At 42.9% G+C, this 15,192-nt stretch overlaps 1 protein-coding gene across 1 annotated transcript; it reads right to left on the bottom strand.

Moving 5' to 3' along the window:
• Positions 1-4,851: 4,851 nt before the first annotated feature.
• On the bottom strand, positions 4,852-9,689 carry LOC132977099 (transcriptional repressor scratch 1-like). Its single transcript, XM_061041498.1, has 2 exons — positions 9,033-9,689; positions 4,852-6,218 (listed from the first exon to the last, which is right to left on the bottom strand). The coding sequence occupies exons 1-2, from the start codon at positions 9,193-9,195 to the stop codon at positions 5,404-5,406; spliced, it is 978 nt and encodes a 325-aa protein (XP_060897481.1). The 5' UTR covers positions 9,196-9,689; the 3' UTR covers positions 4,852-5,403.
• Positions 9,690-15,192: the final 5,503 nt, after the last annotated feature.

Below are 15,192 nucleotides of genomic sequence, written 5' to 3'. Positions count from 1 at the left end.
GATGGTGCTTCTCCTGCAGATCGAAGCTACTGTAACCCTCTGTAACAGTGTTGTCTTTCACTTGACCCTAAATGTGACCTGAAGATAACACTCGTCTATCCGTCTTGCTCCTTCACTTTCTCCCCTCTTTTTTCCCTCCTGAACACTCTGCTCGTCTTTCACAGCTCTGACACTTTGAGCGACCGGGACAGGTGGGCCGGCGTGTCACTAAAAGTTCAACAAATGGCCTCCATCCACATCCGCCGCTTGTTTTTACCTCTGGTTTGGATTGAAGCCTCAATTTTTACAACTTCCACATCTGAAGATTCCAAGTTGTCCGTTTATATGAGGCGACATCATCATTATGAGATTCAGTCCAGAACTCTACATGTTGAAAATCTTCTGTTTTATGGGCTGACACTTTATTACGTTTCGCTTTGAGGTAACACCTGAGCTAAAACAAACACCCTGAGACGACTTTTTACGAGGCTAATATCTGAGAGAAGCAGGTGTCTCTTAATCCAGGGGGCCGCTAGAACTAGTGTGTCATCATCTCTCACGGGAACCCCGAAAACAGGCAGAACATCAGGTCAACCCCTGCAATACAGGAAGTTGACTCACACGCGATGATTCTTTTTGGAGAAGCCCAGCGCTGCCTTTAATGTTCCTGCAGGCCGGGGCTCGGCGTTCCTTCAGCCCACGTCTGTCGGCTTCCTCAAGAGTCACCTGGGACCTCTCTGAGACAAGGCCTCTGTGGGTCAGCAGAGTTTATCGCAGCAGAGACATCGACATGTTGGCTGTAAAAAAGATTGTCTGACATGATGTAACGGACAAGGCTTGGGATCTGATCAAGGCGGCTATAAAAAGACTTTTTTTCCGTTTTGGGCCTCGAGGTCATTCAACCTGCTTTGGACACGGCGGCCATATCCTCCATGTTGATTGGCAAGCAGTGATGACCTGCAGTCATGCTCCCGCTCCTTTGTCTGAGGAGGAAGTTTCATGTTTGCCGACATGTACGGTACAGCTTGATGGCTTATTTTTATGGGGCTTAAAGAGGTCAAGTGAGCCGTATATTTCTCATCTGTCATTTTGTCCTAGTGTGGATTTAGGTGAAGGTTGAGCATGTGTACATGATGAATGATTAGTTGATCAGTTGAGCGTCCGACAAAGTCACATCCTGGGCTTCATCATCTATACTCAAGATCTGTTTGTGTATCCAGAGGTGTTGCTTGTCAACAGGCAAGGCAGGCAACTGTTTGGGGCCCCCAGACCAGTAGAGGGGGCCCCTGAGGGCTGACAAACTTTAAACCAAAGAAGTGGCCTAAAATGTGCAAAACCTCCCTAAGGGGGCCCCGTCTGACAGCACTCACTCTAGTTGCCCTGATAATTTTTCACGTGCATTATTGCTGTGAAAACCAAAGTTAGCCAATGACAGTCAACAAAGAAACATTTTGAGGAATTATCCTTCTACAGAAGAGAAAAAAGAAACAAAAAGAGAGTATGAGGAGTAAGCGTCGGGACACTTGCAAACATGATGGTAATGGACGCCGGTTGGAGGGCCCCCAATTGATTTTAAAATTAAAAACAAAAGGGGATGGAGCATTTTTCGTGAGGGCTCCAAGACTATGGAACGACCTGCCCGAGGAGATCAGGTCAGCAGAATCACTCATCTCTTTTAAGTCCCTTCTTAAGACACACTTTTTCCGGCGAGCCTTTCCTGATTTTTGTTGATTTTAAATTGTTTTACTATTTTCACTTTTTAGAATTCCTTTAAAATAATTGTATGTATTTTAAAGTTCTTTTAAAAGGGATTTTATATTTTAAAGTGATTTTTATTCCTTAATCTTGCCTTGTTTATTATTCTATGACCTGCCTGTTTTTATGTTTGCTGTCCTTGTAAAGCACTTTGTAACTTGTTTTTGAAAAGTGCTCTATAAATAAAGATTATTATTATTATTATTATTATTATTATTATTATTATTATTGTTATTATTATTATTATTGTTATTATTGTTATTATTGTTGCCAAGGGCCCCACCAGACTCTAGAATCACCACTCAGTGTATCATTAACATTTATGATTGGCGCAAGCTAAACTTTCCAAAGTCAGACTATATCTGAGGTATTACAAAGTAACGGTCACAGACGAGAACAATTCATTGTAGCAGGCAAACCTTGTTTTAATGAATCGAAAAGCGGTCCTCCAGGCGGGCGGCCTGGGTTTCGAGTCCGACCTGTGGATCCTTTCCCGCGTGTCATTCCCCACTCTCTTTCTCCCTGATGTATGACTCTTTCCACTGTCCTGTCTCTCTAATAAAGGCAAAAAATGCCCAAAAATAAATCTTTAAAATAAATAAATGAATAAATCGAAAAGCATCACCTTCACTGTCCGCTGTCCCATCGCATCCGTTACTGATGGCAGCAGTGATCGACGTCCATGTTGATAGCTTTAGTTTGTTTGTGCAGTGAAATACGGTCAATGAGTTTCCTTGTTCCACTATCCATAAAAACATTCATATTTTTGTTGCTCTGTTAATGACTTCCAACAATTTCACCCTCATGCATAACTGATAAATTATAGGTTTTCTTAACCAATAAAAATGTGCAATCAGGGTTGCTTAGATGACACGCTTAACGAACAACACGGACATATTAAAGTGGTTTTGTGAAGTTTCACATCCAGCAGTTATCATCTCAAGTTTAGCTCCTGTTCCCCTTTTGTATGTAGCCTCACTTTAACATTTTCTCCGCACTGCGTGGTGTATTTTTATCTTCCCATCAGGCCGGGTTGACCCTGTTCTTCCTGAAGTCTGTGTTTGTGAGTGCACATTGTAAGTACAGTATATGGATCTATCAGACACCAAAATGTCTTTTTAATGGTGGCCATTGTATCTGAAAATAGCCTACTGGTCTACTGAGACACATTCTTGTATTTCCCATGAGGCCTTGTTGTGTCTGGACCAGCAGTCCAGTTCTCATGACACCTGACCCTGAGCACATCCTGCTCTGTGCTCGAGCGGGATCGGATCATAAGGAACCTCCTAACATGGCAGCATGGTGGGAGGAGGGCAGGCTGTAGATGGGTGCTGCCGACACCCTCAGCTGAAGGTTTGCATCTCATGTGGTGGTTATGACAAACACATTGATCTACTTTTGAATTATGGTAAAAAAAAAAAAACTAAAAAAAAACGGGGATTGCTCCACAGTTCCCGTACTGGGCTTGGACCCAAAAGTCAAACAGGATAATGCGTAGAAAAAATCCGGGAAGAAAAGAAGACAGAGATATCAAGATGTTGAGTGGGTGGGAGAAGCAGACATTTTTGGACAGACGAGGAGACACAGTTTACGGTGTATCAGACAAAATGAACAGAGCTGTAAAGTTTTCATTGTTTAAACGACCAGTTTGTCGCTTGCTAGCGTGTTTGCCGATTGTTTGGTATGTGGCGCAGCAGGTACTGGAATAATGTCCAATAGTAACTAGCTAAAAGGGAATGAAATATGTTCTATGATTTCTACCTTTTTAATAACCTATGATTAATTTAGAGGTTCTAACTTTGAAGATCATTACCAACAGAAACCAGGATGAACCTGTAGCAGCTTTATCTATGCACCGTAAGCAGAGTCACAAGATCACACTAGTAAAGAAAGAAAATATTATTCTGCTTCACTAAACTTTTTTGTCCCTTGACTAACTTAATCATTGTGTACATGTATTCAAGCCTGTGGGAGCTAAAGAAGAGAAACACTCTTAGACCCTCAGACCCTTTAATACATATCTAAAATAATAAAGAGGCTTTTGAGGTTTAGGATTGAAACCAAACACAGTAGTTTGTTTTCATCAGAGAAATTATTTTACAAAGCAGAGCCTGACCTTGCTTACAGGCCATCACATTTGGCACTGATGACCATAAAGTGGAAAAAGCAGTCAAGCTTCCCAGACAAAATACTTGAAGAAGTGTTTGGTGAGCTGACTAATCTGCAGTGGTGTAGATTCACTGGTTGCGTTTAAAGTCTTTATTTGTGATTTTTCACACTTAAATATAATATAAATCAAGTATATCCTCTGAAAATAACTCTGTGAGACATGACTGTCTACAATGGGTGTAATACCCGAGTCCCACTGTCTGTGATGTTTTCAGAGTTTTCAGAGTCCTATCTTCACTTTGTTTACATCGCCTGGACGGCCGGCTGACTCCTCCCCTCGTGTATAAAAGTTGTTTAACTGAGGGACTAGAGAAAAGAAGAATAACATACTGTACTCACTGCTTAACTGTGTTTCTAGATCACGCTCATTTCAGGTAAATTTACATGCAGTGTGAAGATGGAGGACAATAAAGATCACTAGCATTAGCATGCTAACACAACAATGCTGCACAAGTTGTTTTGGTTTCATGCTGGTGCTCAAGGGCGACATCTGCTGGATCAAAAATCACATATAAAGCCTTTAACCAGTGCACAATGATAGTGTGGACAAACTTTCACGAGTTACATAAGGGAGATGACACACCCGCCTTTTGGTCTGAACTAACCAGTTTTCAAGCAATGAAGCAGTGACAGTTTGCAGATAAGATCTGGATGTGACATGTGGAAAAATGTGACTTATTTAAAAAATGTCTGCTTGGCATTTGATAGACAGGCATGTGAATAAAAAGGAAATACATCTAGTTGTTTTTGTGAAGGTGAAAGCATTATTGTTCTTGTTTAAATTTAGTGATACCGTCCAATCCCTCCATAATCTATAAAGCTTATCCTGTTCGGGGTCAAGGGGGGCTGGAGCTGATCCTTAGCTGTCATTGGGCGAGAGCCGGGGTTACACCCTGGACTGTTTGTCAGTCAATCACAGGGCACTTCTTCAGACACGAGCAAACGAACGAAGCTTCAGCCGTTATTGATTTTAATCAGTTTTATTGTCATCACCGAATTGATCAGACAGAGAAATATAGAGAGTCAGAATATATTTTGGCTTTTGTTTTCAACAAATCCAATACATGGCTTTTCTCATAAATCCATGTTAAAATTCACGAATACATCAACCAATAATAAATAAATAATTTTCAACATTGGCAAATAAATAGTTAAATAAATTAATAAATACGGCAAATTCATCATTTGAACAAATAAGAAACAGTTTGAGGTAAATTAAGAGCTAGTCATCGGCATAGAAAATAACACTGGCATTTAAATTATTGCAATTCAATTTATATAAAAAAAACCGATATAAAATATTTCACATACTGACTTTTATGGGTTTCATACATGATTCCTGAATAATTTAAAGTGAGGTTATTGCTTATCAAAAAGGCAGGATTATGATGCATGCATGTGACAAGCCTGAGAACGAGAAGAGAAGAGACGTTTTCTCTGACTTTGATGTTTTGAATTATGAAAAAAGTGTAGAAAAGCGAAAAGAAAGATATTTCTTCATCAGTCCTCAGAGCTGCAGTCGTCGTCGTCTCCTTGGTGACCTTTGAAGCAGGCCGACTCGTAGTGCTTGTTCAGGTAGGACTTGAGGGCGAAGGTTTTGTTGCAGCGTTTGCAGGAGTAGTGCTTGAAGGCCGAGTGCGTCTGCATGTGGGCGCGCAGGTTGGAGCGGTCGGCGAACGCCTTGCCGCAGTGGGCACAGGCGAACGGCTTCTCCCCGGTGTGGGACCTCATGTGGCCCTGCAGGAGCCACGGCCGACTGAAGGCCTTCCCGCACACCGTGCACTCGTGCTTCAGGTTGTGGGTCAGCATGTGCATGGCGAGCGCCGGCATGGACACGTACACTTTGTGGCACGTGTTGCACTTCCTGGCCTGCTGGCTGTCCAGGCTGCGGTGAGTCTGCTTGTGTCTGCTCAGGTTGGATGACGTCGCGTACGACTTGCCGCACTCGCCGCACATGTGGCGCCCTTTGGACGCCCCCTTGGCGGGGCTGCTGTCCGCCGACTCGGCATCCTCGCCGCTGTCCGATTGGCTGCCGGCTTTCCAGGGTGACCGCTTGTTGGACCGCCGGCGAGAGCGTCCATCCGAGACGAGGAAGGCGTTGATGCCGCACGACTCTAACTCGTGGCCGCTGACATCGGACTCCAGGGTGCCGCTGGAGACGGGGCTGTCCGGATGCTCCATGTCGTGGTCGGAGAACTCTTCACCGACGCTGCCGCCTGGGGAGTACAGGGGCTCCGTGGAGAGCCCGGTCTGCCCATGACCCGACTCCTTTGTGCTCGACAACACTGAGGGGATTATGTAATCGTGGATGTAGCCTGGAAAACGATAAAAACAATTATTTAATATGTTGTTTGTTACACTTTTTATACAAACAGCTACAGGAACTTTTTTTCTATACTTCCCCTGTCGACGAAGCCGTTTTATCTTTCTGCTAAAACATTTTTTTTATATCGACTGCGATACTTTATAGTGGAAAATGTGGTCTTATTCTATCTGCACGCTGTGATCCCTTCATCCAACCAATAGAGGTTATAGGCAGTAAAATGACAACACAGCAATAGTCAGTCTTCTAGGTTTGTTTTTGGTTTTTGAGTCATTTATTCAAACGTCCAAAAACACAAAAGTTTGCATATATTTACGATACGCAGAATTAGGATGAATAAAAAAAGGGCAATACTGCGTTGAAAAGGTTGCACACTGAGGTAAGGGTTTTAAATTTGTCCACCAGAAATCAGAGTGTGGGTCTTCAGAATTTATCGTCAATAATTCCACAAAGGGGGATTTTGCAGGAGTTTTCCTCCATCTACTGCTTCTTCATAGCTGGTTAGGAAGTCGTTGTTCATGAATTACCAACCCCCCTCCCACCAACATGCTTTTTGCTCATTTTTGGGGCAAGAAACCCAAACTGAGCAAAGCTTATTGAGATATCGAGATCATCAGTCATGGACGGAAACTACACTCCTAATAAGCAGAACGTTGAAGTTTAATGAAGGAAAAATTAGAGAGAATGGCAAAGTAGTTTTCAGTCATGTAGGATGAAGCATGAACGCATTCTATATAATTACGGTAAAAAAAGAGCCACTTTGCTATCCAAAAGAACCTAGCTAAAGGTTCATATGTGTAACTTTAATTGCCACCATCTACATTTGTTTTTGTAATTCATTAACCTGCTGATTATCTTGTGATTAATCCCAAAATAGTGCTCATCAAAATCAAAGTGACGTCCTTGCAAAATGACACAAAGAAGCAAATTCTTTTAACATTTAAAAAGCTTGAATCTCTCATCAATTATTAACACTCTGGTGATTGATTTTTCTTTTAATACATCAATGCAATTTGCTGATCAAAGGTTGCAGCTCTAGCTCCATTAGTTCAGTACCTAATACCTTCGTTTCACAGTTGTTTCTGTTTTCTATTAAAGTAATGGAACACCTCATGATGGTCTCGGTAACCTTTGAGGAAAAGTGCCCTCTAATCAATATGAAACCTATACCGGAAGCTATTTGTAAGTGCCAGGTTCAGCAAGCTTCAGGGATGAAATATTAATGAGTCTTTGGTGCACAGTTCTGCCCCTAATCAATACCTCAACTGGCTCCAACAAGTGCTACCATAAGAGGAAAAAACACAATGTGCTGACAGAGACAAAACAGCCCGAGAGGAACTCGCTCTAAATCCACCTGTCGCACCAGCGGAAAAGCATCACATCTGACTCTGTGACGGGGTTGCAAGAGGGGAGGGGGGTGGGGGGGGGGGGGGTGATCAAAACAGAGCGTCTCGGCAAGCAGCGAAAATCCCCTCAATCACTAAATCATTTTAATCAGATCATTCCCCATCTGTGCTCTTTTTTCTGAGTATGCATGAGGAAAGTAAGGCGGAGATTGAGTGACAGGTGGGGGACTGCGATTTGGCAACAAACAAAAAAAAAAAAAAAAGGAGGAAGGGAGGGTGTGTGCTTGGCGGAGGGTTTTCTGTCTGATCTTAACAGCAGCAGTCAATGGTATATTGAGCCCCTCCTCTACCACCCCATACGCCACACACACACACACACACACACACGCACACACACACACACACACACACATGCACACACACTGGAACACAAAGGGAAGCAGACAGCTGGCATCCTAAATCTGGGGGACAAATTATTCAACTCGAAACACAAGATCTGTGATGCTGCTGGTGGTTTTTAAAGGGGGGGAGAGAGAGGGGGGGGGTCTACTCAAAGCACACATTTCTTTGGATGTTTCTCAAAGCCACACACACACACACACACACACACATTGTTTCTTCTCTCCCCCTCCAGCCTGTGTGTAGAAATCCTGAGGATGAAACCCTACTGTCTGCCACTGTACTGCTCATGTTGCACTTTATTGAATTACCTGCAGCACTCTCTATTTTCCAGTCAATACCCATCCTCTAAAAAAAAAAAAAAAAAACCCCGTTCCATCACCTCTCCCTCTCCCCTGCTCCACGTATGGATTGTGTTGCTGCAATCCTACTCCCTGTGGCTATCTAACATCCTGCAGGATCAGATGGAGAGAGATGCAGAGATGAACGAGTTGGGGGGGGGGGGGGGGGGGGGGGGTGGAAGAGGAGGGGGGGGGAGCTTGGATGATAAGAGGAAAGACTCAAGGGCAACTGCACCATCTAAGGACAACACAGTCCCATGTGGCGATCTGCTTTCTCACGAGTTTTCTCTCTCCTCCTTTCTTTCTAGTTGGACCTGACAAAAGCTTGCATCAGATTTTCCCGTGTGCGCACGTATATATCTCATCACTCATGTACACAATAGTATTAAAGCCAGAGGCTGCTGTGTGATCTGGTTTGAGTGTTAAGCAGATTGAGCCGGCGTGACCTGAATACTATTTAGCATCCGCACGAGTTACAAAACAAAAGTCCTGAAGCGTACAGAAGGGGGGGTATGCGATGCCTGCGGGGGGGGGGGGCTTTAAGGGGGTTTTCCATGAGCGATTATATAGCAGAGACAACATCAACAACAATGTAAACACTGCTGCATGAATGCATGCTCACTATCTCATAAAAAAGGACCATGTGGATCATCCCTAAAACGACGGAATATGAAGCTAAAAATCAGCCGAAATCAGCAGAAAAGTTGACGCTGAACTTACCGTTTTCGCTCAAACGCACCGCCAAGTTGGTGGCCGACTCAGTGATGGCATGTGTCACAGTGTACGAGTCGTCCCACTGCTGCTGCTGCTGCTGGTGGTGGTAGTAGCTGGAAGATGAGAAGTCATGAACCTTCGGCTGCTTCACCAAAAAGGAGCGTGGCATCTTGTTCACCCTGATGACAAACCGGATCGCTAGAGCCTCATAGAAAAACGTCAAAACAGCCTTGATGGTTTGAAAGAAGAAGAGAGCAGTGCTTCCAGGAGGAGGCCTTCTTGGATGGGCCAAACAACAGAAGGGATGGAGAAGGAAAAAAAAAGGTTTAAAAAAAAAAAAAAAAAAAAGAATCCTGGTGATGGTTTAAAGCTAGAGAAGGAAGAGGGAAAAGAAGATGTAAGTGAAAGCAGCAGAGAGGAGAGAGAAAGCTGAGGACAGTGAGGATGAAGATGGAAACAGAGGCAGAGAGAGAGAGAGAGAGAGAGTGAGAGAGAGATAGGGAGAGAGAGATGTCTGGTCTAGCTGAGCTCAGCACTACTGCAGCCTTTTATATGTGGGGCACGAGCCCCAAAGATCAGGTGGTGCGTTTGGAAGAGGGAGCTGCTTAGCATTAATCCATCAAACATCCCCGGGGACACACATCAAATTACCACGAGCCGTCTGTGCTTCTCAGTGCACATGCTGCACGCACACACACACACACACACACACGCACACACACACACACACACACACACACACACACACACACACACACATGCACACACAGCAGTCAGAAAACCTCCTCCTCCTCCTCCTCCTCCTCCTCCCACATCCTCCTCCTCCTCCTCCTCCTCCTGCTTTCACCCCTCCGTCTCCCCTCTCCCAGGGAAGGAAAGCAGACAATAGTGGTGCAGAAGCACGTGGGTGACACTACACACAACATCTTGTCCTCTATTGTCTTTCAATGAAGTAGCTAACACAATTTATGCTACCTCTCCTCCACCCCCTCCAACACAAAAAAAAAATACCTCCTCACACCAAATCCGCCACCTCTGATATCATCATTAATGCTGATCATTAACAAAATGCTCAGATGAATGGTGCAGTGTTCATCAGATTAAGGTCAGACATGCTGTTCATGTAAAAGTATCTGCAGCGTGGAATCTCAGCACCGTTTGTCGTTCACTGTGACGAGTTTATCTTGAACTGTCAGGTGCTATTCAGAGTGAGATGTTCTCTGCTGGACTGTAATCCCCTGATTTCTGTTTACAAACATCTGCATTTGATTCCATTATTACCAACATCTGGTTTGAATATTTGCTTTCTGCTTTATTGATGATAATATTTATTATAATACATGGATTTAGGACGCAGGTAGCCGAGTGGTTAGTGCGCGCGTCCCATGTGCAGAGGATGTAGTCCTCAAAGCGGGCGACCCAGGTTCAATTCCGACCTTTGGCTCTTTTCCCTCATGTCATTCCTCACTCTCTCTCCCTGATTTCTGACTCTATCCACTGTTCTATCTCTACAATGAAGGCACAAAAATACCAAAAAATGTCATAATTCATGGATTTTGTGATGTTTACAGCACTTTCAAAAAAGCTCCCAGTTACTATTAATGTACGTACACTTGTCTGCATTATGGTCACTTGTGTTAAATGTTAGTACCAGGTGTGGAAACAGGTTTGATAATGTGTCAAATTCTAAAAAAGATTCAGTCTGATATATGTTATCTTTGAATTTCACTGTATTTTTTTATCATCTGTTTCAAAAAGGTTTTTATTTTATTTTAAGTTTTTGTCAACATTACAAAATAAAAAGTCTTACTTTGAAATTATTTGTAGGGGAAATGTTTGCTCTTGTCACTTGGATGCAGATCTTTGTCTTTTATTCGGCCATGATTTATTTTATTTCACTCGTGATCCTGTCATGTTTTAAAAATGTGGCAGGCCCAGAAGTGAGATAACAAGACACCAACGTTTGGGAAAAAAAGACACAAGAAACCAAACAGAAACTTCATTTACAAATGAAATAAGATAAATAAGATTTATTCTTCTTCCTGCTCCTTTACGAACATGGATTGAGATAAAATGTGAATCGTTTTTTTGTCTGTGAACGTGTTGTGTGTTTTGACATGTTCGGAACAAATAAAAAAGAAATTAAATGAAACTATTTAATGCTGACAATCATTGTTCAAACTGAAAAAGGCAAAAAAAAAAAAAAAAAAGAGGCTAAAATAGTTCGGACTGATTTTAATGTTTGTTTTTTAATCCAGTGAAACAGAAAAAGCTGCTGTTGTAAATCCTATGAATGCAAAATCACATTCTCTGCACATAACGCATCAATTAGATAAATACTTGAAGCCTGTGAGTGTTTAAAGTACACGTGCATGTGAAGGTGATGATGATCTGTTATTTTCTTCTTCTGTATATGTTGATTGATTCTTATCCTGTCAGACGCTGACCGACACATTTCAGTCATAGAAAAGAAAACTCTTGAATGAAGCAGTTTCTCCTGAGCTGATTGATCAACATTGCAGACATATTTAATTTTTTTTAAGTGACATACTCAGATGAACCTGTCATTCCCTTTAATGTTTTTACCATTTTTAAAAGCCGGAGGAAAGATTCCCGTCCTCGACCGTCAAATTAAAGACGGCGTAATTGAGCTTCTTTTGAAAAAAAAAACAAACGACAGGAAAAGCACCAAATGACTCCTGTCGTTCTTTCCAGGAACAATGACGCGTGATTTAAAAACTCATTTTTCTCTTACTCATATGAAGCCTAAGTCAGATGTCAACATTCATATCAAACAATGTAAACAGAATATGTTCAAACCTTTCTATTTGAAGTGGATACAGGGGCCCTTTCCTTCTCAGCATGTCTTTATGTTTTTGTTTACAGCGCTGTGTGTTGATGAAGTGTTTGGATAAATGAAGCCTGACGCAGGGTAAAAAGAAAGGAGGCATGGACCTGAGCAACTGAAGGTTGTACGAGGGGTGCAGATGAAGCTCGGTTAACTGTTATAAACTCTGTATTTCAGTGAAAGCAGCTTGCACGTTTAACCCTCTCCTCCCCTGCGTGTCTCTGGCAGTTTTATGTCTCTCTAAAGGCCTCCCCCCCCCCCCCCCGCCCGCCCCCCTCCCAGCCCTCCATGGTGCCATATAACCCTCATCAGAATAAAAAGGCCCTCCTCGGTGACTTCCGGTCCGTCGGCTGTGACGGGCTGACCTCTGGGTGCCTGCGGGGTCACGGGGTTAAATTCTGGTTGGCCACAGAGAGACGACAGCAGCTTAAACACAGCGGAGCTCCGTCACAGATGGTCTCTGCTCGGTACAGTTCAGTTTGCCTGGATAATAAAAAAATATATATAATCTCACAGACAGATGTTGATGGAGGGGAAGGGGGGGGGGGGGGTAATTCAGTCGCTCTGGCAGCAACATGTTTACAGAAGAGACTGGTGTCTGGTGTGACGTGAGAGAGCAGCCCAAAGGTGAAAACAATTATTTATTATTTTTCTTACATTACTACTTTTTTTTGTGTTATTAAAGTCAATGTTCAGACCAAAACTGTCATTAAGTCGACCCCACCAACAGGTTACAAAAAGCCTGATATTTCTTCAATATATGCGCCAAAGAGCTCCAATGTTGGATACAAGCTATTAAAAAAAACACATCGATAAGGGGGGCGCCAGTCTAGTGGTTTGTGCACACACAGCATGCGGAGGCTGTAGTCCTCCGAGCAGACGGCACGGATTTGACTCCGGCCAGTGGCTCTTTTCCCATATTTCATTCCACAGTGATTTCCAATCTATCCACTGTCCTATGTCTACGATAAAGGCATTAAAAAAATAAAAAAATACATCTTAAAAAAACAAAAACAACACATCAAATAGCCACGCTGTTGCAGTGTGTGATATATTCAGGTTTCACACTGAACTGTATTGATTTTGACTCCAGGTGAAAATGTCCTGCTGCCCCTGAATTCTCCAAAAAGTGGATTCATCTGGCACTGAAAATAGTCCTCAACAAATCCACCTTTTTTTACTTGAGTCACTTTGACCCTCTGTTTTTGTGGAAACACAGAGAGAGTTCATCAGGTTAACTGCTCATATCTCACACATGAAGTCGAATCACACACAAATAAAAAGAGTCCAGAGGTGCAAGAAACACAAGCAGCAAGACATTAAAACAAGCTAATGGTGCTGGATGATCCAAACCAGTGGATCCTCAACTGGTCTAGCCTCAGGAACAACCATCAGTTCTTTCATGCGATATCACAAACCAAATTTCTGAAATTCTTCCAACCAATCAGATTCATTTAATGAAAAACAACGGAAGAAAAGAGGCTGAAAACAAACATATTTAACCAGCGCTTCATAGACTTTCTGACACAATTTGACCTACCAGACCCACTGAAAACGCCTCCACGACCCACTCTTGGGTCCCGAACCACCAGTTGAGAACCACTGACCTTAACAACTTTCTTAGCAGGGAAAAACCAGAAGTGACGCACCCTTAATGTTGATAAGAATCTTTATTGCACAAAAGAAGAAGTATAAGACAGGTCAAAGAGAAAAGTAAAGGAACTCAGATCTGACAGTTTGTGCACTGGAAAAAAAGTTTTTAAAATGCATCCTGTTGCAAAAAGTGAATAAGTGAGGGAAGTATTTCTTAAAAAATAAGAGACCAAGAAGATGTCACATGCAAATATCTGGTGTCAAAGAAACAAATCAGTGCAGCCGTACTGGAACCAAAAACGTCCGTCTGGTACGGAAGCCCTCAGTCGGCCACACATCCAAACATTTTGGATCACTTTGAGAAAGTTTTCTTGACCTATTTATGTCATCCTCTCGAGAGGTATTTTATCTGGATCTCTATAAAAAAAACGCCTTAAGTTAACTCAGGAATCACAGGAAAATGAGGAGAATGAATTCTATGGAAGGTCACTTTGGGCTTCCCCATGATACAAGAGAATACATTTCTCAAATTGTGGGAATATTTGCTGATATTCAGCTTCAAACGCCGCTGCAACTGTCATGAAATAAGACGATACACCCTGAAACTCAGAGGAAATAATATTGTGCAGAGTCTGGTTTTTCCTGCTGGAGAAATCTGGTCATCGCTGCTCGTGTGTGTTTTTGCGATTCCGCCTGCTGAGTCTGATTAAATGCATGTTAAGTAGCAATGGCAGCCAGAGACTGTCTATCTAAGCCTGTTGAGCGGGTGATAAGTGAGATAATTTGTGTTAATCACATCCAGTCATTAGAGAGCCATCTGAAAAACAAACCCAGGTCCTTTTCACTGAGGCATCTTTTCAGCACCTCCACAGAAATCTCCCACTCTGCCATCTGACAGCGAGGCAGCTGCGCGCCGCTGAATGAGAGTGATTGTCTCTTTTCTTTTAATCAGCATTTAGTGAGTGCGAATAAAACGGAGAATTTCCCCCTCTTCACTCCGCAGGCTTTCTTTTTAAAAAGGTTGATTGTGGTTTTTAGCTTCAGAGAGAGAGAGAGAGAGAGAGACTTGTGATTTATGTCCCAACACATTTCATGCTTTTTTTTTTCTTAACCAACCAGCTTTGTGCAAATGGTGTTAGGAAGGCTCCACTGAGATTTGTCTCGCACACTTCTACGCAGGAGCAAAATAACCAAAACACCTCAAGTCAATTTGGAAGTGACTGGTTAAAGTCTCGCACAATCGGCCCCTGTCTGCACCGTGTCACCTGGAGTGGAGAGGCTGGGGGGGAGAGGTCAGAGGAGGAGATGAGTAAGGTGAGGTGACTGACAGGGGGAGAGAAATGCTGAAGAGGCTGACGGGGATGCCAAAAAAAAAATAAAAAAGGGGGGGAGGAGGCGTTGTACAAGTGCATTTTAATCTAGTCAGACCTCAATCCTGATAAAAGGAATCTGTCCATCTCTCTCCCCTCCATCCTCGGGGTCATCAATCACACGTGTCACTGGCCTCTGCTCGGTCGGATGCCGGGGGTCTCTCGGGAGAAGCAAAGAAGAAAAAAAGAGCTACAGATGCCGTCCAAAATGGGAAAAAAAAAAAACAACAAAGTGATGAAGTGGGAATATTGTGAGAAGGATGACATGGAGGATGGCAGATGAAGCTGTGGATACAACAGATGGGTTATATTTAGTAGAAATATTCTAATGTTTTTAAAAAACCCGTCCTTCATC

The sequence above is a fragment of the Labrus mixtus genome, chromosome 7 (assembly GCF_963584025.1).
Source record: "Labrus mixtus chromosome 7, fLabMix1.1, whole genome shotgun sequence".
NCBI classification, from domain to species: domain Eukaryota; kingdom Metazoa; phylum Chordata; class Actinopteri; order Labriformes; family Labridae; genus Labrus; species Labrus mixtus.
Note: the sequence above shows the minus strand (reverse complement) of the source record. Positions and strands in the feature narration are given on the sequence as shown.